Consider the following 24,979-nt stretch of genomic DNA (forward strand, 5'->3'; position numbering starts at 1 on the left):
TATAACCTAGGGCCCTAACATAGCTATCTTAGGTCCCTAACATAGTAACCTAGGGCCCTAACATAGCTATCTTAGGCCCTAACTTAGTAACCTAGGACCCTAACATAGCTATCTTAGGGCCCCGACATAGTAACCTAGGGCCCTAACATAGCTATCTTAGGCCCTAACTTATTAACCTGGGGCCCTAACATAGCTATCTTAAGGCCCTAACTTAATAACCTAGGGCCCTAACATAGCTATCTTAGGCCCTAACTTAGTAACCTAGAGCCCTAACATAGTAACCTAGGGCCCTAACATAGTAACCTAGGGCCCTAACATAGTAACCTAGGGCCCTAACTTAGTAACCTAGGGCCCTAACATAGTAACCTAGGGCCCTAACTTAGTAACCTACAGACCTAACATAGTAACCTAGGGCCCTAACTTAATAACCTTAGGACCCTAATATAGATATCTTAGGTCCCTAGGTTACTAAGTAAGAGCCTTAAGATAGCTATGTTAGGGCCCTAGGTAACTAAGTAAGAGCCTTAAGATAGTTATTTTAGGGCCCTAGGTTACTAAGTAAAAGCCTTAAGATAGCTATGTTAGGGCCCTAGGTTACTAAGTAAGAGCCTTAAGATAGTTATGTTAGGGCCCTAGGTTACTAAGTAAGAGCCTTAAGATAGTTATGTTAGGGCCCTAGGTTACTAAGTAAGAGCCTTAAGATAGTTATTTTAGAGCCCTAGGTTACTAAGTAAGAGCCTTAAGATAGCTATGTTAGGGCCCTAGGTTACTAAGTAAGAGCCTTAAGATAACTATGTTAGGGCCCTAGGTTACTAAGTAAGAGCCTTAAGATAGTTATTTTAGGGCCCTAGGTTACTAAGTAAGAGCCTTAAGATAGCTATGTTAGGGTCCTAGGTTATTAAGTTAGGGCCCTAGGTTACTATGTTAGGGCCTGAGGTTACTAAGTCGGGGCCCTAAGATAGCTATGTTAGGGTCCTAGGTTATTAAGTTAGGGCCCTAGGTTACTATGTTAGGGCCCTAGGTTACTATGTTAGGGCCCTAGGTTACTATGTTAGGGCCCTAGGTTACTATGTTAGGACCCTAGGTTACTAAGTTAGGTCCCAAGGTTACTAAGTTAGGGCTCTAGGTTACTAAGTTAGGGCCTAAGATAGCTATGTTAGGGCCCTAGGTTACTATGTTAGGACCCTAGGTTACTAAGTTAGGGCCTTAGGTTACTAAGTTAGGGCCCTAGGTTATTAAGTTATGGCCCTAAGATAGCTATGTTAGGGCCCTAGGTTACTAAGTTAGGGCCCTAAGATAGCTATGTTAGGGCCCTAGGTTACTAAGTTAGGGCCCTAGGTTACTATGTTAGGGCCCGAGGTTACTAAGTCGGGGCCCTAAGATAGCTATGTTAGGGTCCTAGGTTATTCAGTTAGGGCCCTAGGTTACTATGTTAGGACCCTAGGTTACTAAGTTAGGTCCCTAGGTTACTAAGTTAGGGCTCTAGGTTACTATGTTAGGGCCCTAGGTTACTATGTTAGGGCCCTAGGTTACTAAGTTAGGGCCCTAGGTTACTATGTTAGGGCCCTAGGTTACTAAGTTAGGGCCCTAGGTTACTAAGTTAGGGCCCTAGGTTACTATGTTAGGGCCCTAGGTTACTAAGTTATGGCCCTAAGATAGCTATGTTAGGGCCCTAGGTTATTAAGTTATGGCCCTAAGATAGCTTTGTTAGGGCCCTAGGTTACTAAGTTAGGGCCCTAAGATAGCTATGTTAGGGCCCTAGGTTACTAAGTTAGGGCTCTAGGTTACTAAGTTAGGGCCCTAGGTTACTAAGTTAGGTCCTAGGTTACTAAGTTAGGGCCCTAGGTTACTAAGTTAGGGCCCTAGGTTACTAAGTTAGGGCCCTAAGATAGCTATGTTAGGGCCCTAGGTTACTAAGTTAGGTCCTAGGTTACTAAGTTAGGACCCTAAGATAGAAAAAAAAATCTTTGTATGTCCTTAATCAGCCACCGCAGAAAGATCCTACCATTACTTATTTTCGGATTATTTTATGATGATAACTGTGCTTTTATATAATCTACTCATGATATGAACATTTCTACACACGATTTTGTAATTAACACCGGGGCATTATGATATATATCATGTCGCGCGGTGTGCGTTACTGTCCCGAAAAGTGTCTTACGCCTCAGGACAACACATGTTAAGGTTCCCGTGGTTTGTCAAGGTATTCACGTGTTCCTGGTGACTTTTTTGAGACTTTAAAAATATTTTATTATCCAAAAAATCGGTGAAAAGGATCAGGTTCAAGTTATAGCAACTTATGAAACCATCTCCTTTCAACAATTATACAGGCAGACAGATGACAACATAGACTGTTAATTACAGTACATCAATAAAATACTAATTTGTATTAAGTCAATATCATAATTAAACTTGTCAAAATCTTCCGCTGGATCTAATAAAAATGCGCACCTGATTAAAAACGTCAAAATTTAAATCCAAAGATTTGGTTTGTTTGGTTTGTTTTTGTTTAACATCCTATTAACAGCCAGGGTCATTTAAGGACGTGCCAGGTTTTGGAGGTGGAGAAAAGCCGGAATACCCGTTGAATAACCACCGGCCTACAGTCAGTACCTGGCAACTGCCCCACGTGGGTTTCGAACTCGCAACCCAGAGGTGGAGGGTTAGTGATAAAGTGTCGGGACACCTTAACCACTCGGCCACCGCGGCCCAAAGGCATATTTTCATTATCAAATACAAATGTAGTAGCAATCTTAGAGATATATTCATATTCAAATTAAGTAAATGATTAAAAGGGGCAGCACGGGCATTTGTGTAAGTCTGGCATTCAAAGAAGTGATAGGCATTCTCACAAGGGTAGCCGCAATTAATACAATTCCTGTTGTTCTATGCAGATAACTAATTATTTAATCTCCATTAAGGTTTGTTAATTTTACTTGTCATTGTTAAATGATAAATATGTGGTATGAAGCACGTGATACCGAATCCTTTGTTGTTATTTATACAGTTTACTATAAAGGTAAACGTTACATGCTACATGTATGTATAGAGAGAGTTGACGTCGTTTATAGCTAAATGACATCAGAAAATAAAAGTTCAGAAATATTTTCATTGAATCAAAATGTGTCCTGTTAAAAATGCAACAACGTAATGTCGTTGGAATAATTTTAAGAAATATATATATAAAAAATCCAAATATGTTGAAATACGGTCTAAGATATCGTATTTATCAAACTAAACTTTCTAGGAATCGGCAGGCGATTTACGGAATATCCGAAAATCGACCCGTGCAGTCCGAATTCTAGGTTCTAATTAAATTTACAAAACGTTACATATAGTGTTTAAGCTGGAGTTAATACAAATGATTGTAAATCTGATATTTGTCTCCTTGTTTGTTCTTTTTCTTTGTCTGTTATGTGAAGGCTGTTTAATGTCTCGTCTTTGCTCTCCATCGTTTTCTTTCTTTTCTCTTAAGCTTTTTAACTTAGTAACACCTAAACACGTTACAATTCCAAAGTAATAGGCTATATATTGAATCACAGCAAAAGTCGACACTTTAGTCATTGATAACCTATTTAGTAAATGAAGCAGGATTACAGATCAAATTTTGTATCGAAAACAGCCGATAGATGTACTTATGAGATTGACCAGATCTACTTATGAGAACACCTTACCTTTCGTTATATAGACAAACAAGGAACCAGGAATCGACTGCATACTCCTCCATCATATAGAGGTTGTTACATTTCTTGAATGCGCAACCAATCTCTTTGGTCTTTGCCCATACCATCTACAATACAGAATAGACGACTGTGTCTATGAAACAAGAACATAATCTGATGTTTTAAATATCATATCATATGGAGCTGACCTTAAAATATCTTCCTACATAATATCATGTTTATCACTCGGGGGCGGAGAACGGCCCAAATTGACATCCCTCCTTTGTCCTTGTGGTTTGCAGTGCCGGGTGTTTATTATTTTCTAATTACCAGTGCAAGGAACATGCATTCAACATACTGCTGTCGCCATTTTTAATTTGATACGTGAAGGTGTTGTTTAATTTATCATGTTTCCAGCCATTTATTAACCTCGCGGTGCTCAATGTAATTTAATGAACATGAAATTAATTTCGATTGAAACAACACGGAATTTACCTAATACTTTAAAAACCTTTTCATTGCTTTAAAAAATGAAAACTTGTCAATTTTAAATTTTAGCTTTTTCATTTCAACGTCGACGTAGATATAGAAATATTCAAATTTCGAATATTGTCTTTACCTGAGTATATTTGCAAGCCTCAGCACACTTAGGGGAGCGCTCCCACGATTTCCTCTCGGAATACCAGGAGTTGATGGCCTTGGTCACCATTACATTATCAGCTTCTCTGGACAATTCCTCAAAGAATCTGTTCTCTCCAAAGGTAGAACGAGCCCCGCTGTAGGTACACGCTCGTGTTTCTCTGAACGAAAGTTCTGCAAGTTTATCACTCCATGTCTAGAAACATGGAATACAAAGAGTGGCAACAGTTGAAAATAGAATCATTGATATTCAATGACTAAGCTAAACGTGTCAATTCAAATTTCAATAATTAATGGCAACAAACAGTTTTATCATGTGTAAATGTCAGAGTTTGGTAGTGAGGTAACCGTCTATAGCTATATCCTGTGTAAATGTCAGAGTTTGGTAGTGAGGTAACCGTCTATAGCTATATCCTGTGTAAATGTCAGAGTTTGGTAGTGAGGTAACCGTCTATAGCTATATTCTGTGTAAATGTCACAGTTTGGTAGTGAGGTAACCGTCTATGGCTATATCCTGTGTAAATGTCAGAGTTTGGTAGTGAGGTAACCGTCTATAGCTATATCCTGTGTAAATGTCAGAGTTTGGTAGTGAGGTAACCGTCTATAGCTATATCCTGTGTAATTGCTTTAATGTTTTTGAAAGGTAAATTGTAATAAAACTGCAATATTGTTCATAAATGTGTTACAATCAGCACTTACAAATTTAAATACTATTTCCATGTATAAATCCATAGCTGTATGGATACAAGCAGACCAACGAGAAATAGTGTCTGGTGAAATTGCTTTGTTACGAATAGTGACTGAAATAATAAAGTATTGTTTATGATGAAACAGAAACAAGCGTTTCGCTAACCATGACCCGAATTCCATACCTGACAGTTATAATCATACAGGCAGTTCTAGGCTTTGTGTTGCCATACAATAGGTGACAGGCCTTATGGGGATCGATGACATTTATAGCTATTTGATAGCAGTCTGCACACATCGACACGAATTCAGTTATATATAGTGAGAGTTGGCGTAACATTCACACGTCAGTCGATGTTGTGGTAAACATGGGTTTAGATCATACAGGAAATATTGTATACTTATTGTAAATAATGCTTAACAAGAAATATCTTTAAAAACATATAAACGGCATAGTTTTAATGCTGCTGGTTATAATGTAAAACTGCTGGTGAAATTAATCAACGAACTAATGCGTCATTTTTGAATCATTTTTGGTGATAATAACACTGCATTTGAATCAGGAATATAATTGTATTAATGTGTCGTTTGGAAGTACACATCCACTTATTCAGCTTGTATTCAATCTTAACTTTGTTTCGTTTTTAACTGTATATCAGCATTTTGCATTGACCGCTACATTAACCAACCACATACTTCATCTTGACCAGTAACGCCACCTGTCGCGTCACATCCGGGGCCAAAAGAATATTATACGGCTATAACGAAATATATGTTGTTTTACTAATGTATTTTGATACTGAACTTTATGAATTACATAGCTTAAGCTTCTGGTGAGGTAAATCGAAAATTCCTTGCTAGTTTCATCAATCATATTGCATAAAATAAATAAAGCATTGTAAACAAACGCATAAACAGTAATTTATCTGACGGAAATAAAAAATGACAACATTTTCACGCGACCAGACTTGTGACGTCACGATTTAAACTACCAATCGCAGCTTCGCTAGTTGGTGTTACCAAACGTGTGACATTATGAGGTGTATGACGCTGATAGTAAAAATGGGCAGTGCCATTTGATATAAACAGGTTCTGTTACCTTACTTTGACATGTTTTACGTGTGTTGTTTTGTTACTGAGCTCATATATAAGATATCGTCCAGTGTCACAACCATGACTCCCTACTTATACATTTTGATCATATTTGTCCGTTACGGAATTCGACATGTTTAGACGTTGTAACCGGTTATGATGATTAGGTGTGATCAAGTCATGGACGGTTATCCACAATTACTTTTTTTTTCTTAAAGAAAATAGAATCTGTAGTCTGTGTAACCTGAATGAAATAGGAGACGAGTTCCATTATTTATTTAATTGTAGCGATCAACAAATAGCATTAAACAGAAAAAAATATATATCTCGAAACTATTATGAAAGACCAAGTACATTTAAATTTAATAATCTTTTTAATTTTGTAGTAGACGATGAATTGAAATCACTTGTGAAATTAATTAAACAAATAAGTATACGACTCAATAATATTTAAGATAATCTCTTGCTTAACAAATGTATCTATAAATTATATCATATGTCCTGTACAAATTTTGTATGTATTTAATTCTCTACACTTTATATGTTTATGAGAATAAAATATTGTCATTGTCATTGTGTGTCATATTTACATTGTTCTGTCCGCTCGATATCATTTATTATATTGAACACAGCAAACCCTTATTAAAGGCATATTCCACACAAGTAGCTTTCTTGCTGTTCTGTTCCTTTTCAGAAAACTTTGTAATAATTTTCAAAACTATGGTCAGCTTCATGATAGCTTTTCTGTGGTCGGTTGGACAAGCGAAATTGGCGGAAATACCCTGACAGTATACAGTTAGACCGACTAGTGGAAATCCGGAACTAATGACCCAATGATGTGATATTTAAGTTCATTTTATTGTGAAGATACACAAGTGTGTACATTGTTCACTTGTAAGTACTGGGGTCACATTTTCATTGCTTCTTGAAGCTTATTCCAGTTTGTATCATGTACCTTAATATTCCAGATTGCTAGAATATTACAAAATAAACTAATCGGAACACCTCGCCTACTTTAGCTGATTTAGCAATCGGAACACCTCGCCTACTTCAGCTGATGTAGCAATCGGAACACCTCGCCTACGTCAGCTGATGTAACAATCGGAACACCTCGCCAACGTCAGCTGATTTAGCAATCGGAACTCCTCGCCTACGTCAGCTGATATAACAATCGGAACACCTCGCCTACGTCAGCTGATGTAACAATCGGAACACCTCGCCTATGCCAGCTGATGTAACAGTCTGAACTCCTCGCTTACGTCACCTGATGTAACAATCGGAACACCTCGCCTACGTCAGCTGATGTAACAATCGGAACACCTCGCCTACGTCAGCTGATGTAACAGTCGGAACACCTCGCCTACGTCAGCTGATGTAACAATCGGAACACCTCGCCTACGTCAGCTGATGTAACAATCGGAACACCTCGCCTACGTCAGCTGATGTAACAGTCGGAACACCTCGCCTACGTCAGCTGATGTAACAATCGGAACACCTCGCCTACGTCAGCTGATGTAACAGTCGGAACACCTCGCCTACGTCAGCTGATGCAACAATCGGAACACCTCGCCTACGTCAGCTGATGTAACAATCGGAACACCTCGCCTACGTCAGCTGACGTAGAAATAAGTAGAGGTTCCGATTAAAACCTGTTATGACGAAATTCGGACCAAGTTCACGTTGGATCTGTATAGAATTTCCATAAATTATGTTTACATACAAATCCTTTTCTTGTGAGATATCTCTTTAAACGTCTATTACAAGTTAACAACTAGTACCCTATACGCTATGGTGAACTCTTGCTAAGACGCAGTAAATGGAAAATTGTTTTTGATGTTTGAGAATAACACTTTATTAATTCATAAATCTGGAATAAAAAGTAGCTCACGTGAAGTTGCTTGACCTCAAGATGGCTGACCCCGTTGGACATGGGAACATCCTTATCCCGAATTATACGACTATGGCCTAACATAAACTGTGGCCTAACCTATACTGTGGCCTAACCTATACTGTGGCCTAACCTATATTATGGCCTAACCTATACTATGGCCTAACCTATACTGTGGCCTAACCTATATTGTGTCCTGACCTATATTGTGGCCTAACCTATACTGTGGCCTAACCTATACTATGGCCTAACCTATACTATGGCCTAACCTATACTGTGGCCTAACCTATACTGTGGCCTAACCTATACTATGGCCTAACCTATATTGTGGCCTAACCTATACTGTGGCCTAACCTATATTGTGGCCTAACCTATATTGTGTCCTAACCTATATTGTGGCCTAACCTATACTGTGGCCTAACGTATACTGTGGCCTAACCTATACTGTGGCCTAACCTATATTATGGCCTAACCTATACTGTGTCCTGACCTATACTGTGTCCTGACCTATACTGTGTCCTGACCTATACTGTGGCCTAACCTATATTGTGGCCTAACCTATATTGTGGCCTAACTTATATTGTGGCCTAACCTATATTGTGTCCTGACCTATATTGTGGCCTAACCTATACTGTGGCCTAACCTATACTGTGGCCTAACCTATATTGTGTCCTGACCTATATTGTGGTCTAACCTATATTGTGGCCTAACCTATATTGTGGCCTAACTTATATTGTGGCCTAACCTATATTGTGTCCTGACCTATATTGTGGCCTAACCTATACTGTGGCCTAACCTATATTGTGGCCTAACCTATATTGTGGCCTACCCTTTATTGTGTCCTGACCTATATTGTGGCCTAACCTATATTGTGGCCTAACCTATATTGTGTCCTGACCTATATTGTGGCCTAACCTATATTGTGGCCTAACCTATACTGTGGCCTAACCTATATTATGGCCTAACCTATACTGTGGCCTAACCTATATTGTGTCCTGACCTATATTATGGCCTAACCTATACTATGGCCTAACCTATAGTGTGGCCTGACCTATACTATGGCCTAACCTATACCTTTACAGTTGTGAAACGTTATGTCGATAGCTTCCTGATATGTAAAACACGTGATTCTAAAATTAAAATAACCTATTTTTAAAACAAAATGCTGATTACATATATAGTATAACTTCGTAAAAAACTGTACTGCATGATGACTTATGATTTTCTGTATATAGTATATAATCAAGGTCATGACCTGTCGGGGGATAGTTAGTGTTACAATACGTCAAGGTAAAATATTACAAGTCGTGTGACGTCATTAAAGAGATAATGGTGTGGGACAGTAGTAACCGACTAAGGAAAAGTAGCCTTATATCTTCACTATTTATATCACATATGAAAACGAAATAAGCTATTTCAGAAAACTTTTTTTTATGACGAAAGAAGAATTATTTAAATTACATGCAAAGTTATCAATTTATACTGCTACATTACTAAACTTGATGTTATTTTGACTCCTTAAAACAATGTAAATGGTTAACAGAGGGAACCGCTCACCCTAAAAAGGAAACGCCTGATTTTTAGGTCACCTGAGACGAAGTCGGAACGTGTACCTGACGTTAGGAGAATGTATCGTCAGATACCGACGGTTGATTACACTATACAGAACGTGTACCTGACGTTAGGAGAATGTATCGTCGGATACCGACGGTTGATTACACTACACAGAACGTGTACCTGACGTTAGGAGAATGTATCGTCGGATACCGACGGTTGATTACACTACCTAGAACGTGTACCTGACGTTAGGAGAATGTATCGTCAGATACCGACGGTTGATTACACTACACAGAACGTGTACCTGACCTTAGGAGAATGTATCGTCGGATACCGACGGTTGATTACACTACACAGAACGTGTACCTGACGTTAGGAGAATGTATCGTCAGATACCGACGGTTGATTACACTACACAGAACGTGTACCTGACGTTAGGAGAATGTATCGTCGGATACCGACGGTTGATTACACTACACAGAACGTGGACCTGACGTTAGGAGAATGTATCGTCGGATACCGACGGTTGATTACACTACACAGAACGTGTACCTGACGTTAGGAGAATGTATCGTCGGATACCGACGGTTGATTACACTACACAGAACGTGTACCTGACGTTAGGAGAATGTATCGTCATATACCGACGGTTGATTACACGACACAGAACGTGTACCTGACGTTAGGAGAATGTATCGTCAGATACCGACGGTTGATTACACTACACAGAACGTGTACCTGACGTTAGGAGAATGTATCGTCAGATACCGACGGTTGATTACACTATACAGAACGTGTACCTGATGTTAGGAGAATGTATCGTCAGATACCGACGGTTGATTACACTACATAGAACGTGTACCTGACGTTAGGAGAATGTATCGTCGGATACCGACGGTTGATTACACTACACAGAACGTGTACCTGACGTTAGGAGAATGTATCGTCAGATACCGACGGTTGATTAAACTACACAGAACGTGTACCTGACGTTAGGAGAATGTATCGTCGGATACCGACGGTTGATTACACTACACAGAACGTGTACCTGACGTTAGGAGAATGTATCGTCGGATACCGACGGTTGATTACACTACACAGAACGTGTACCTGACGTTAGGAGAATGTATCGTCAGATACCGACGGTTGATTACACTACACAGAACGTGTACCTGACGTTAGGAGAATGTATCGTCAGATACCGACGGTTGATTACACTACACAGAACGTGTACGTGACGTTAGGAGAATGTATCGTCGGATACCGACGGTTGATTACACTACACAGAACGTGTACCTGACGTTAGGAGAATGTATCGTCAGATACCGACGGTTGATTACACTATACAGAACGTGTACCTGACGTTAGGAGAATGTATCGTCAGATACCGACGGTTGATTACACTACATAGAACGTGTACCTGACGTTAGGAGAATGTATCGTCGGATACCGACGGTTGATTACACTATACAGAACGTGTACCTGACGTTAGGAGAATGTATCGTCAGATACCAACGGTTGATTACACTACATAGAACGTGTACCTGACGTTAGGAGAATGTATCGTCAGATACCGACGGTTGATTACACTATACAGAACGTGTACCTGACGTTAGGAGAATGTATCTTCGGATATCGACGGTTGATTACACTACACAGAACGTGTACCTGACGTTAGGAGAATGTATCGTCGGATACCGACGGTTGATTACACTACACAGAACGTGTACCTGACGTTAGGAGAATGTATCGTCGGATACCGACGGTTGATTACACTACATAGAACGTGTACCTGACGTTAGGAGAATGTATCGTCGGATACCGACGGTTGATTACACTACACAGAACGTGTACCTGACGTTAGGAGAATGTATCGTCAGATACCGACGGTTGATTAAACTACACAGAACGTGTACCTGACGTTAGGAGAATGTATCGTCGGATACCGACGGTTGATTACACTACACAGAACGTGTACCTGACGTTAGGAGAATGTATCGTCGGATACCGACGGTTGATTACACTACATAGACATGTACCTGACGTTAGGAGAATGTATCGTCGGATACCGACGGTTGATTACACTACACAGAACGTGTACCTGACGTTAGGAGAATGTATCGTCGGATACCGACGGTTGATTACACTACACAGAACGTGTACCTGACGTTAGGAGAATGTATCGTCGGATACCGACGGTTGATTACACTACACAGAACGTGTACCTGACGTTAGAAGAATGTATCGTCGGATACCGACGGTTGATTACACTACACAGAACGTGTACCTGACGTTAGGAGAATGTATTGTCGGATACCGACGGTTGATTACACTACACAGAACGTGTACCTGACGTTAGGAGAATGTATCGTCAGATACCGACGGTTGATTACACTACACAGAACGTGTACCTGACGTTAGGAGAATGTATCGTCGGATAGCGACGGTTGATTACACTACACAGAACGTGTACCTGACGTTAGGAGAATGTATCGTCGGATACCGACGGTTGATTACACTACACAGAACGTGTACCTGACGTTAGGAGAATGTATCGTCGGATACCGACGGTTGATTACACTATACAGAACGTGTACCTGACGTTAGGAGAATGTATCGTCGGATATCGACGGTTGATTACACTACACAGAACGTGTACCTGACGTTAGGAGAATGTATCGTCGGATACCGACGGTTGATTACACTACACAGAACGTGTACCTGACGTTAGGAGAATGTATCGTCGGATACCGACGGTTGATTACACTACACAGAACGTGTACCTGACGTTAGGAGAATGTATCGTCGGATACCGACGGTTGATGACACTACACAGAATGTGTACCTGACGTTAGGAGAATGTATCGTCAGATACCGACGGTTGATTACACTACACAGAACGTGTACCTAACGTTAGGAGAATGTATCGTCAGATACCGACGGTTGATTACACTACACAGAACGTGTACCTGACGTTTGGAGGATGTATCGTCAGATACCGACGGTTGATTACACTACACAGAACGTGTACCTGACGTTAGGAGAATGTATCGTCAGATACCGACAGTTGATTACACTACACAGAACGTGTACCTGACGTTAGGAGAATGTATCGTCAGATACCGACGGTTGATTACACTACACAGAACGTGTACCTGACGTTAGGAGAATGTATCGTCAGATACCGACGGTTGATTACACTACACAGAACGTGTACGTGACGTTAGGAGAATGTATCGTCGGATACCGACGGTTGATTACACTACACAGAACGTGTACCTGACGTTAGGAGAATGTATCGTCAGATACCGACGGTTGATTACACTATACAGAACGTGTACCTGACGTTAGGAGAATGTATCGTCAGATACCGACGGTTGATTACACTACATAGAACGTGTACCTGACGTTAGGAGAATGTATCATCGGATACCGACGGTTGATTACACTACACAGAACGTGTACCTGACGTTAGGAGAATGTATCGTCAGATACCAACGGTTGATTACACTACATAGAACGTGTACCTGACGTTAGGAGAATGTATCGTCAGATACCGACGGTTGATTACACTATACAGAACGTGTACCTGACGTTAGGAGAATGTATCTTCGGATATCGACGGTTGATTACACTACACAGAACGTGTACCTGACGTTAGGAGAATGTATCGTCGGATACCGACGGTTGATTACACTACACAGAACGTGTACCTGACGTTAGGAGAATGTATCGTCGGATACCGACGGTTGATTACACTACACAGAACGTGTACCTGACGTTAGGAGAATGTATCGTCGGATACCGACGGTTGATTACACTACACAGAACGTGTACCTGACGTTAGGAGAATGTATCGTCGGATACCGACGGTTGATGACACTACACAGAATGTGTACCTGACGTTAGGAGAATGTATCGTCAGATACCGACGGTTGATTACACTACACAGAACGTGTACCTGACGTTAGGAGAATGTATTGTCAGATACCAACGGTTGATTACACTACATAGAACGTGTACCTGACGTTAGGAGAATGTATCGTCGGATATCGACGGTTGATTACACTACACAGAACGTGTACCTGACGTTAGGAGAATGTATCGTCGGATACCGACGGTTGATTACACTACACATAACGTGTACCTGACGTTAGGAGAATGTATCGTCGGATACCGACGGTTGATTACACTACACAGAACGTGTACCTGACGTTAGGAGAATGTATCGTCGGATACCGACGGTTGATTACACTACACAGAACGTGTACCTGACGTTAGGAGAATGTATCGTCGGATACCGACGGTTGATGACACTACACAGAATGTGTACCTGACGTTAGGAGAATGTATCGTCAGATACCGACGGTTGATTACACTACACAGAACGTGTACCTAACGTTAGGAGAATGTATCGTCAGATACCGACGGTTGATTACACTACACAGAACGTGTACCTGACGTTTGGAGGATGTATCGTCAGATACCGACGGTTGATTACACTACACAGAACGTGTACCTGACGTTAGGAGAATGTATCGTCAGAAACCAACGGTTGATTACACTACATAGAACGTGTACCTGACGTTAGGAGAATGTATCGTCGGATACCGACGGTTGATTAAACTACATAGAACGTGTACCTGACGTTAGGAGAATGTATCGTCGGATACCGACGGTTGATTACACTACATAGAACGTGTACCTGACGTTAGGAGAATGTATCGTCGGATACCGACAGTTGATTACACTACACAGAACGTGTACCTGACGTTAGGAGAATGTATCGTCGGATACCGACGGTTGATTACACTACACAGAACGTGTACCTGACGTTAGGAGAATGTATCGTCAGATACCGACGGTTGATTACACTACACAGAACGTGTACCTGACGTTAGGAGAATGTATCGTCGGATACCGACGGTTGATTACACTACACAGAACGTGTACCTGACGTTAGGAGAATGTATCGTCGGATACCGACGGTTGATTACACTACACAGAACGTGTACCTGACGTTAGGAGAATGTATCGTCGGATACCGACGGTTGATTACACTACACAGAACGTGTACCTGACGTTAGGAGAATGTATCGTCGGATACCGACGGTTGATTACACTACACAGAACGTGTACCTGACGTTAGGAGAATGTATCGTCAGATACCGACGGTTGATTACACTACACAGAACGTGTACCTGACCTTAGGAGAATGTATCGTCGGATACCGACGGTTGATTACACTACACAGAACGTGTACCTGACGTTAGGAGAATGTATCGTCAGATACCGACGGTTGATTACACTACACAGAACGTGTACCTGACGTTTGGAGGATGTATCGTCAGATACCGACGGTTGATTACACTACACAGAACGTGTACCTGACGTTAGGAGAATGTATCGTCAGATACCGACAGTTGATTACACTACACAGAACGTGTACCTGACGTTAGGAGAATGTATCGTCAGATACCGACGGTTGATTACACTACACAGAACGTGTACGTGACGTTAGGAGAATGTATCGTCGGATACCGACGGTTGATTACACTACACAGAACGTGTACCTGACGTTAGGAGAATGTATCGTCAGATACCGACGGTTGATTACACTATACAGAACGTGTACCTGACGTTAGGAGAATGTATCGTCAGATACCGACGGTTGATTACACTACATAGAACGTGTACCTGACGTTAGGAGAATGTATCGTCGGATACCGACGGTTGATTACACTACACAGAACGTGTACCTGACGTTAGGAGAATGTATCGTCAGATACCAACGGTTGATTACACTACATAGAACGTGTACCTGACGTTAGGAGAATGTATCGTCAGATACCGACGGTTGATTACACTATACAGAACGTGTACCTGACGTTAGGAGAATGTATCTTCGGATATCGACGGTTGATTACACTACACAGAACGTGTACCTGACGTTAGGAGAATGTATCGTCGGATACCGACGGTTGATTACACTACACAGAACGTGTACCTGACGTTAGGAGAATGTATCGTCGGATACCGACGGTTGATTACACTACACAGAACGTGTACCTGACGTTAGGAGAATGTATCGTCGGATACCGACGGTTGATTACACTACACAGAACGTGTACCTGACGTTAGGAGAATGTATCGTCGGATACCGACGGTTGATGACACTACACAGAATGTGTACCTGACGTTAGGAGAATGTATCGTCAGATACCGACGGTTGATTACACTACACAGAACGTGTACCTAACGTTAGGAGAATGTATCGTCAGATACCGACGGTTGATTACACTACACAGAACGTGTACCTGACGTTTGGAGGATGTATCGTCAGATACCGACGGTTGATTACACTACACAGAACGTGTACCTGACGTTAGGAGAATGTATTGTCAGATACCAACGGTTGATTACACTACATAGAACGTGTACCTGACGTTAGGAGAATGTATCGTCGGATATCGACGGTTGATTACACTACACAGAACGTGTACCTGACGTTAGGAGAATGTATCGTCGGATACCGACGGTTGATTACACTACACAGAACGTGTACCTGACGTTAGGAGAATGTATCGTCGGATACCGACGGTTGATTACACTACACAGAACGTGTACCTGACGTTAGGAGAATGTATCGTCGGATACCGACGGTTGATTACACTACACAGAACGTGTACCTGACGTTAGGAGAATGTATCGTCGGATACCGACGGTTGATGACACTACACAGAATGTGTACCTGACGTTAGGAGAATGTATCGTCAGATACCGACGGTTGATTACACTACACAGAACGTGTACCTAACGTTAGGAGAATGTATCGTCAGATACCGACGGTTGATTACACTACACAGAACGTGTACCTGACGTTTGGAGGATGTATCGTCAGATACCGACGGTTGATTACACTACACAGAACGTGTACCTGACGTTAGGAGAATGTATCGTCAGATACCAACGGTTGATTACACTACATAGAACGTGTACCTGACGTTAGGAGAATGTATCGTCGGATACCGACGGTTGATTAAACTACATAGAACGTGTACCTGACGTTAGGAGAATGTATCGTCAGATACCGACGGTTGATTACACTACATAGAACGTGTACCTGACGTTAGGAGAATGTATCGTCAGATACCGACGGTTGATTACACTACACAGAACGTGTACCTGACGTTAGGAGAATGTATCGTCGGATACCGACGGTTGATTACACTACACAGAACGTGTACCTGACGTTAGGAGAATGTATCGTCAGGATACCGACGGTTGATTACACTACACAGAACGTGTACCTGACGTTAGGAGAATGTATCGTCGGATACCGACGGTTGATTACACTACACAGAACGTGTACCTGACGTTAGGAGAATGTATCGTCGGATACCGACGGTTGATTACACTACACAGAACGTGTACCTGACGTTAGGAGAATGTATCGTCGGATACCGACGGTTGATTACACTACACAGAACGTGTACCTGACGTTAGGAGAATGTATCGTCGGATACCGACGGTTGATTACACTACACAGAACGTGTACCTGACGTTAGGAGAATGTATCGTCAGATACCGACGGTTGATTACACTACACAGAACGTGTACCTGACCTTAGGAGAATGTATCGTCGGATACCGACGGTTGATTACACTACACAGAACGTGTACCTGACGTTAGGAGAATGTATCGTCAGATACCGACGGTTGATTACACTACACAGAACGTGTACCTGACGTTAGGAGAATGTATCGTCAGATACCAACGGTTGATTACACTACCTAGAACGTGTACCTGACGTTAGGAGAATGTATCGTCAGATACCGACGGTTGATTACACTACACAGAACGTGTACCTGACGTTAGGAGAATGTATCGTCAGATACCGACGGTTGATTACAATACCTAGAACGTGTACCTGACGTTAGGAGAATGTATCGTCAGATACCGACGGTTGATTACACTACACAGAACGTGTACCTGACGTTAGGAGAATGTATCGTCAGATACCGACGGTTGATTACACTACACAGAACGTGTACCTGACGTTAGGAGAATGTATCGTCAGATACCGACGGTTGATTACACTACACAGAACGTGTACCTGACGTTTGGAGAATGTATCGTCAGATACCGACGGTTGATTACACTACACAGAACTTGTACCTGACGTTAGGAGAATGTATCGTCAGATACCGACGGTTGATTACACTACACAGAACGTGTACCTGACGTTAGGAGAATGTATCGTCAGATACCGACGGTTGATTACACTACACAGAACGTGTACCTGACGTTTGGAGAATGTATCGTCGGATACCGACGGTTGATTACACTACACAGAACGTGTACCTGACGTTAGGAGAATGTATCGTCAGATACCGACGGTTGATTACACTACACAGAACGTGTACCTGACGTTAGGAGAATGTATCGTCGGATACCGACAGTTGATTACACTATACAGAACGTGTACCTGACGTTAGGAGAATGTATCGTCAGATACCGACGGTTGATTACACTACGCTGATAACCCGTGTGTCAGCTCTCTGCTAAGCTTTGATTCACTACACAGCGGTGGCAGGTGATCTCGAAAACTTGCCTCGGAATTTAACATCAAAGTGTTTAAACAATTTCAACAGTATATACTGATATCCTTTTGTCTGACAGAGATGATGAACTAATCAATTAACACCAGTCTAAGTGATGGACGCTGGTTATCAGGGTTTTCAGCCTATGTGAACGCCGCCAAGTAGTTGTTCTTTCCGATACTACGCACACCTGTGTTGTCCCCATCGTCACAAACACATGGTCGTGTTACGTCATACTTTTTAAAACAACCGACCAGACCTGTTGGACTTGCTTCTCCCTATATGTTCATCACAGAATAGGCTTTGGTTTGGTTTATTTTCTTTAACATCCTATTAACAGCCAGGGTCATTTAAGGACGTGCCAGGTTTTTGAGGTGGAGGAAAGCCGGAGTATCAGGAGAAAAACCACCGACCTACGGTCAGTACCTGCCAACTACCCCACGTAGGTTTCGAACTCGCAACCCAGAGGTGGAGGGCTAGTTATAAAGTGTCGGGACACCTTAACCCGACACTTTATCAGAATAGGCACGTCTTCATGGGCAATATTTCTAGGTGTACTTTTTAAATATCCCTATAAAATAAAGAGTTCTTATTCTGAAAGGGTTATGTTGATTGGTTTCCATTTATAGAGTGACGTCATTGAAACGAGGATTTTTTTTACCGAGTTGACCCACAGGTAGCGCAGGCGTAGTGCACTCGACCGTGGGTATCCGGCGATGGGAGAATGTGTGAAGTAGACCATGATTGATGATTGACCAATTACCTTTGGTCAAACACTGACTGAACCTGTTTATGTGACTAATATGACAAAGAAGTATGTTGAAACGCCCAATCCCTTTGTATTTCTGATTCTACTAAGAGTGGGCAATATAAAATCCTCATTATTCGGACAGTTTGTATTATTGTTTTGTCTTGAAAAGGACACATGCTGTAATATAACTGAATAGTGCACGTGCTACGAAGACATCGCCCTCGTCCACAGTCACATTAATCAGTAAATGGAGGCAAAATTGACTCCCAGTGTTCAATACAAAGAAAACAACACCAATTAGATTTGTAGAGAGGATTTCCTCGGTGGTATTACTAATGGTAACAAAAATAACATAACTTTCATTTTAAATGATATTTCATTTGAGATGAGGTCATACCCTAGCTAATACAGCTTGCAATGTCGCGTGCTGTATATATACCGAGACAAAAACAAAAGTACGTATCCTATTAAGAGTGATTGACGTGACACTTGTTAATAAAGTCTCAACATCTTAACTACCACAGTCAAAACGTAAGTGCGCATGCGTATAAATAACTTCTACTAAAAACCTGCTGATTCAGCACGATACTACATCGTCAGGAATATCGACATTTTCCTAAACACTATTTATAAATATGTACAAATAAGGAGGTTGAACTCTACTAAATATAATCATAAATACGATTTAACAAAAGGTTTGTGATAAAGCTTGTCTATACTGTATCACCTTCATGACCCCTAGGAAGGCACGGGGAGCTAATTGGTACCATTCCGTATACTGATATCGATTAGCTGTTAGTAACTTACTGAAGAGCCGTGTGTGTTGCCTCGCTCCTTCAGTGATCTGATTTTCTATCTTTCATTACTGACTCTGTCACTTTTTACGCCTTGTTTTTAAAAGGTGGTGACGGTTTGGAATGATTAATCTTCAGTTCAGGAAGTGTAAGCTCTCACAAGAGAATTACCGACGAAAACTCAGTCAACGGCTAATCGGAGTTAATTAGGCGAACATCTAGTTCTGAACGTCAGTATATTTTAATAAAAGACCTCAAGGTTATTCAGCAATGGTTGTAAGTGTAGTTTACTATCTTCCTATCTCATATTTTCTGTGTACGTTTACTGTAATAATCAAGTTACTGTCATAATACAATTTTTTCTGTGTACGTTTACTGTAATAATCAAGTTACTGTCATAATACAATTTTTTCTGTGTACGTTTACTGTCATAATAGATTTTTTCTGTGTACGTTTACTGTCATAATATATTTTTTTCTGTGTACGTTTACTGTATTACACTGTCATAATATAATTTTTCTGTGTGCGGTGACTGTTTAATCAAGTCACTGACATAATATGTCCCGGATATGACGCGACAGGTGGCGTTACTGGTCAAGATGGAGTATGTGATTGGTCAATGTAGAGGTAAATGCATAATGCAGATATGCAGTTAAAGACAAAACAAAAGTGGATGTATCTTTTCAAATGACACATTAATAAAATTATTTCATTTCAGAAATATTTTATTAACAATACAAATATAAATAAATACAAAGTATTGTCAAAAGAATAAGACAACAGGCGCAATGCCTATATCAGTCTTCTTCTATTACTTCCGGTTAGGCTTGGTAGAAAGATGATATGTTTCACTTTATTATTTCTACAGAAATTATATATCATTACATGTATAGTATCTAATTCAAAAAGGGATTACTGTAAGGAACTATATGTTCATCATGAAATTAAATAGAATAGGTGTTATAATTATAGAGATAACTACTATTCAAAATTACTTAGTAAGAAAACAAAACTATTATTTGATAAAGTGAAGACACAACATATTTCCACCAAGCCTAAAATGAAAAGTTATATGTAATGTAATAAACAACAATAACTCACTCACACACATTCATTCATACTTTCATACTAGAATGTTATAAGGATGAATATTTAACATAACAAACTTGCTATAATAGTTGAGTAAATGTATATAATTGTATTACTACTAAAGACAGTATTACATATAGTTTCTTATTTATACACAGAAAAACGTTTTGAGGATTTAATATATAAGTTTACATGATATAGAATAGAGATATTTAAATGATCAGGAGCATTAATGATGCCACACACTAGGCATTGAAGATTTATATAACCTAACAAGTTTTAGATGGATAGAATATGGTGCCTAGAATTGGAATACATGGGACATTGAAAGAAAAAATGCACTAAATCTTCACTAGGAGCACCACATACACAGGATGGGTTAATAAAATTATAATCGTGATTCAAATGCAGTCTTATTATTACCAAAAATGATTCAAACTGATATAAATTTTTTTCCGTGCTGAAACGCATTTATTGTTTCTGTGTACGGTTACTGTTTAATCAAGTTACTGTCATGCTATAATTTGTGTGTGTACGTTTACTGTATTAACCAACTTACTGTCATAAAATAGTTTTTCTGTGTACGGTAAAAAATAATTAAAAAAATGAATAATGTAACTTAAAGGTTTAACAAATAACATCGCGAGTTGAATCGATGTGATGGCAGCGCGTGCTATGTTGTGAATGTTTTTTTTTTGTTTTTTTTTTCATTTTTCTACGCGGTAGATTCAATTCGTCCCGCAAATCTATCTATCTATATATATATATATATATAATTAAAAATATATAATGTCCTTGTGATGGGTATACATAGTAATAATAATAAAAAACACAAACCAGAAATTCACACTAGCGCTTTCAACATGCTTTGAGAGCAAGTTCTTCAGGTGTAGCTGTACATGTTGAAAGCGCTAGTGTGAATTTCTGGTTTGTGTTTTTTATTATTATTACTAAATATAAGTAAAATAATAAAAAAAAAAAACTCTCCGTCATGGCGACCCTTAAGAGTCGCCATGACGCGACGAAAGCGCTAACGCAGAGTTTTTTTTTTTATTTTACTTTTATAATTCGTCCGTAAGGATAAAAACAATTTATTATCTATATATATATATATATATCGGCTGCCAATAAATTATGATTTTACAATGAATTTTTTAAACATGATATGATCGTACCCACCCCAATTCCTTTTAACAGTATTCGCCAACACGTACATTTTGGAGATGATGTTTTAGACAACCCGATGTGGAAACTGCAAGTACCATCAAAAATATTAGAAAGACCGTTCAATGTTTATATTTATGTTCCACACAACAATAACAACAAAGGACACAGGATATTTGAGTAAACGTACACAGAAAAACTATTCTATGACAGTAAGTTGGTTAATACAGTAAACATACACACAAAACTTATATTATGACAGTTACTTGATTAAACAGTAACCACCTGTACACCATCTAAGATGTTTTCTAATTTATTATAATAGGCCCTCGGTGAATTAATTATCGACCTAGGGGATAGTTTTCACAACATAACGATATTTTTCGTTGTTATTTGTGTAACTGTTCCATTTTATATGTCTGTATGTGTTTGTTTGTAATTTACTCGTATCTTGATAAAGGGTCCAATAGAAAGTCTCCCAAGTGATTATGCCATCACCATATTGACTCTCTTTGTAAGAACGTGACTTTACCTGGGTCTGGTTTACATTTTCATGTCGGATGTCGTCAATGAAGACGCTTATCCTTGCGGTACATGCGGGTTTACATGTTGATTTTACCTATATCGATATATATGTCTTACTTGTGTGTCATATTACTCTGTGATCAAACCCAGTTTGGGTATAGTTCCTACTTAAAAATATACCGCTGATGCTGACGTTCCTCAACACAGTATGTACCACGGTACACGGAATAACATATTTTCTTAATGAGAATATATTATAAGATAACGAAACGACACTTTTAAGACATAAACGCCGTAGTAGGCATTTTTAACGACATGATATCATTAGGTTAATGTCTTCCCTATGACAAATAGTTACGTATTTCTGCGCATGTCTGGAATAACAGGATAAAGCAATAAATACCTGTGACTCAACAAGAACCTGTACCAACGCATAGTTCAAAAGGTCTTGTTATCTGGAATCCCTTATAAATGCTATAGTTATGTTTAAATAATATTTATATTCAAACTCACATAGAATTTTCAATTATATAAATTGTATCAAACTTATAATTTTCTCTCTTGCTAATGTTACGATATTCCCTTTTTTACTAGAACAATGTTTCCCATTATGTCAAGTCTTAAGGACATTGCTATAATCATATAACCAAATTCAATAGATTCTTTCACGCAATGATGACAATATTTGACGAAAATGAAATGGAAACCCTTACCAGTTCGCGCATGTCAGCGGCCCCTGACAGTCTCCGGTACCTGTTGTGGAGTCTTAGAATCTGCTCCTTATAATCCAAGGCCGAATTCACTTCCGGTTTCTGGGCCACATGATAAGCCGTTACCCGGGCCACTCCCAACAGGGCGGTCAAAACTACCCACAGAAAACAACACATGGTTCCTCTGTGCTGCGACAATGGACGGCAAATCACAATAGAAATCACGTTACGTAGGTAGATCATAATCCGGAATAGTGTACTACTGCGGCCTCGCTCGGCCGATCTGTTGGGAATTATGACGTCCGTCACATGATCACTCTGACAGATACAGGTAGATGTAAGAAGGTGTATACACAAACGTGCTCAAAAGAGGAACTACGTCTGTTTTATCACATAATTAGACAATAAATGATGTCCAACACTTAATGTCAGTTAATTGTGCCAAGGATGTTCGCCACGGACGGCAGTTTATTCCAGGACGCCCAGCCTTACCTTTTATATCGGAGACGGCCCAGTCTGAATGATTGGCTTAATAACGTCTTACCGACAGTAAGGATAATACAACAACAGTACTTGTGTCGACAGGTGATTAGGCTATGCAATGGTAGATAAAGTGCCACCCCACTCTTACAGCTCATCAGAATACAGCCCAAGCGAGTACATATTTGAATAAGTTTCACTTATAATAAGTTTGATATGGTGACGGATAGCGCATACAAAAGTGGTATGTAATCCCCAATTGTGGGAATAATATACAACACTTTGGTTTGGTTTGTTTTTGTTTAACATCTTATTAACAGCCATGGCCATTTAAGGATGTGCCAGGTTTTGGAGGTGGAGGAAAGCAGGAGTACCCGGAGGAAAACCAACGACCTACGGTCAGTACCTGGCAACTGTCCCGCGTAGGTTTCGAACTCGCAACCCAGAGGTGGAGGGCTAGTGATAAAGTGTCGAGACACCTTAACCACTCGGCCACCGCGGCCCCATATATACAACACGACCAGGATTACCTGGGGTAAACATGTCACAAGATCTTACCAAGAATTCAGAAAAAGGATAAGTAGGATCAAAGTGTTGAGGGAAAGATTTTAGCAGGATATTACCAAAGTGTTAAGGGAAAGATTGGCAGAATACTACCAAAGTGTTGAGGGAAATATTTCAGCAGGATCTTACCAAAGTTTTGAGGGACAGATTTTAGCAGGATCTTACCAAAGTGTTGAGGGAAAGATTTTAGCAGGATATTACCAAAGTGTTGAGGGAAAGATTGGCAGAATACTACCAAAGTGTTGAGGGAAATATTTCAGCAGGATCTTACCAAAGTGTTGAGGGAAAGATTTTAGCTGGATCTTACCAAAGTTTTGAGGGAAAGATTTTAGCTGGATCTTACCAAAGTTTTGAGGGAAAGATTTTAGCAGGATCTTACCAAAGTGTCGAGGGAAAGATTTTTTGCAGGATATTATCAAAGTGTTGTGGGAAAATTTTAAGCAGGATATTATCAAAGTGTTGAGGGAAAATTTTGAAGCAGGATCTTACCAAAGTGACGAGGGAAAGATTTTAACAGGGAATCGCCAAAGTGCTGAGAAAGATTTAACAGGATACTACTAAAGTGTCGGGGTCTATTTTAGCAGAATACTACCAAAATGTCAGGGAAGATTTTAGCAGGTGTTACCAAAGTGTGAGTACGTCGGGGGATTCGATTAATTATTATAACATTATCACGAGAGGGTATGTATATATTTTCGTCATGAATGGTGATTGATATGCTTAGGTTTCAGCAGGCTAACGCCGCCGCTGTTGAGAGATGAATACGAAACG

The 24,979-nt window shown here is 40.1% G+C and overlaps 1 protein-coding gene across 1 annotated transcript in view; it reads right to left on the bottom strand.

Annotated features, from left to right (window-relative positions):
* LOC117326386 (alpha-protein kinase 1-like) overlaps nucleotides 1-23,456 on the bottom strand; it is a 43,991-nt gene extending 20,535 nt beyond the window's left edge. The window contains exons 1-3 of the mRNA XM_033883133.1: nucleotides 23,168-23,456; nucleotides 4,285-4,500; nucleotides 3,678-3,793 (exon numbers count right to left, since the gene is read on the bottom strand). Coding sequence (XP_033739024.1) covers nucleotides 3,678-3,793; nucleotides 4,285-4,500; nucleotides 23,168-23,407 — 572 coding nt within the window. The 5' untranslated portion in view covers nucleotides 23,408-23,456. The remainder of the gene's footprint in view (nucleotides 1-3,677; nucleotides 3,794-4,284; nucleotides 4,501-23,167) is intronic.
* Nucleotides 23,457-24,979: the final 1,523 nt, after the last annotated feature.

Source organism: Pecten maximus, chromosome 4 (genome assembly GCF_902652985.1).
Source record: "Pecten maximus chromosome 4, xPecMax1.1, whole genome shotgun sequence".
Classification (NCBI taxonomy): Eukaryota; Metazoa; Mollusca; class Bivalvia; order Pectinida; family Pectinidae; genus Pecten; species Pecten maximus.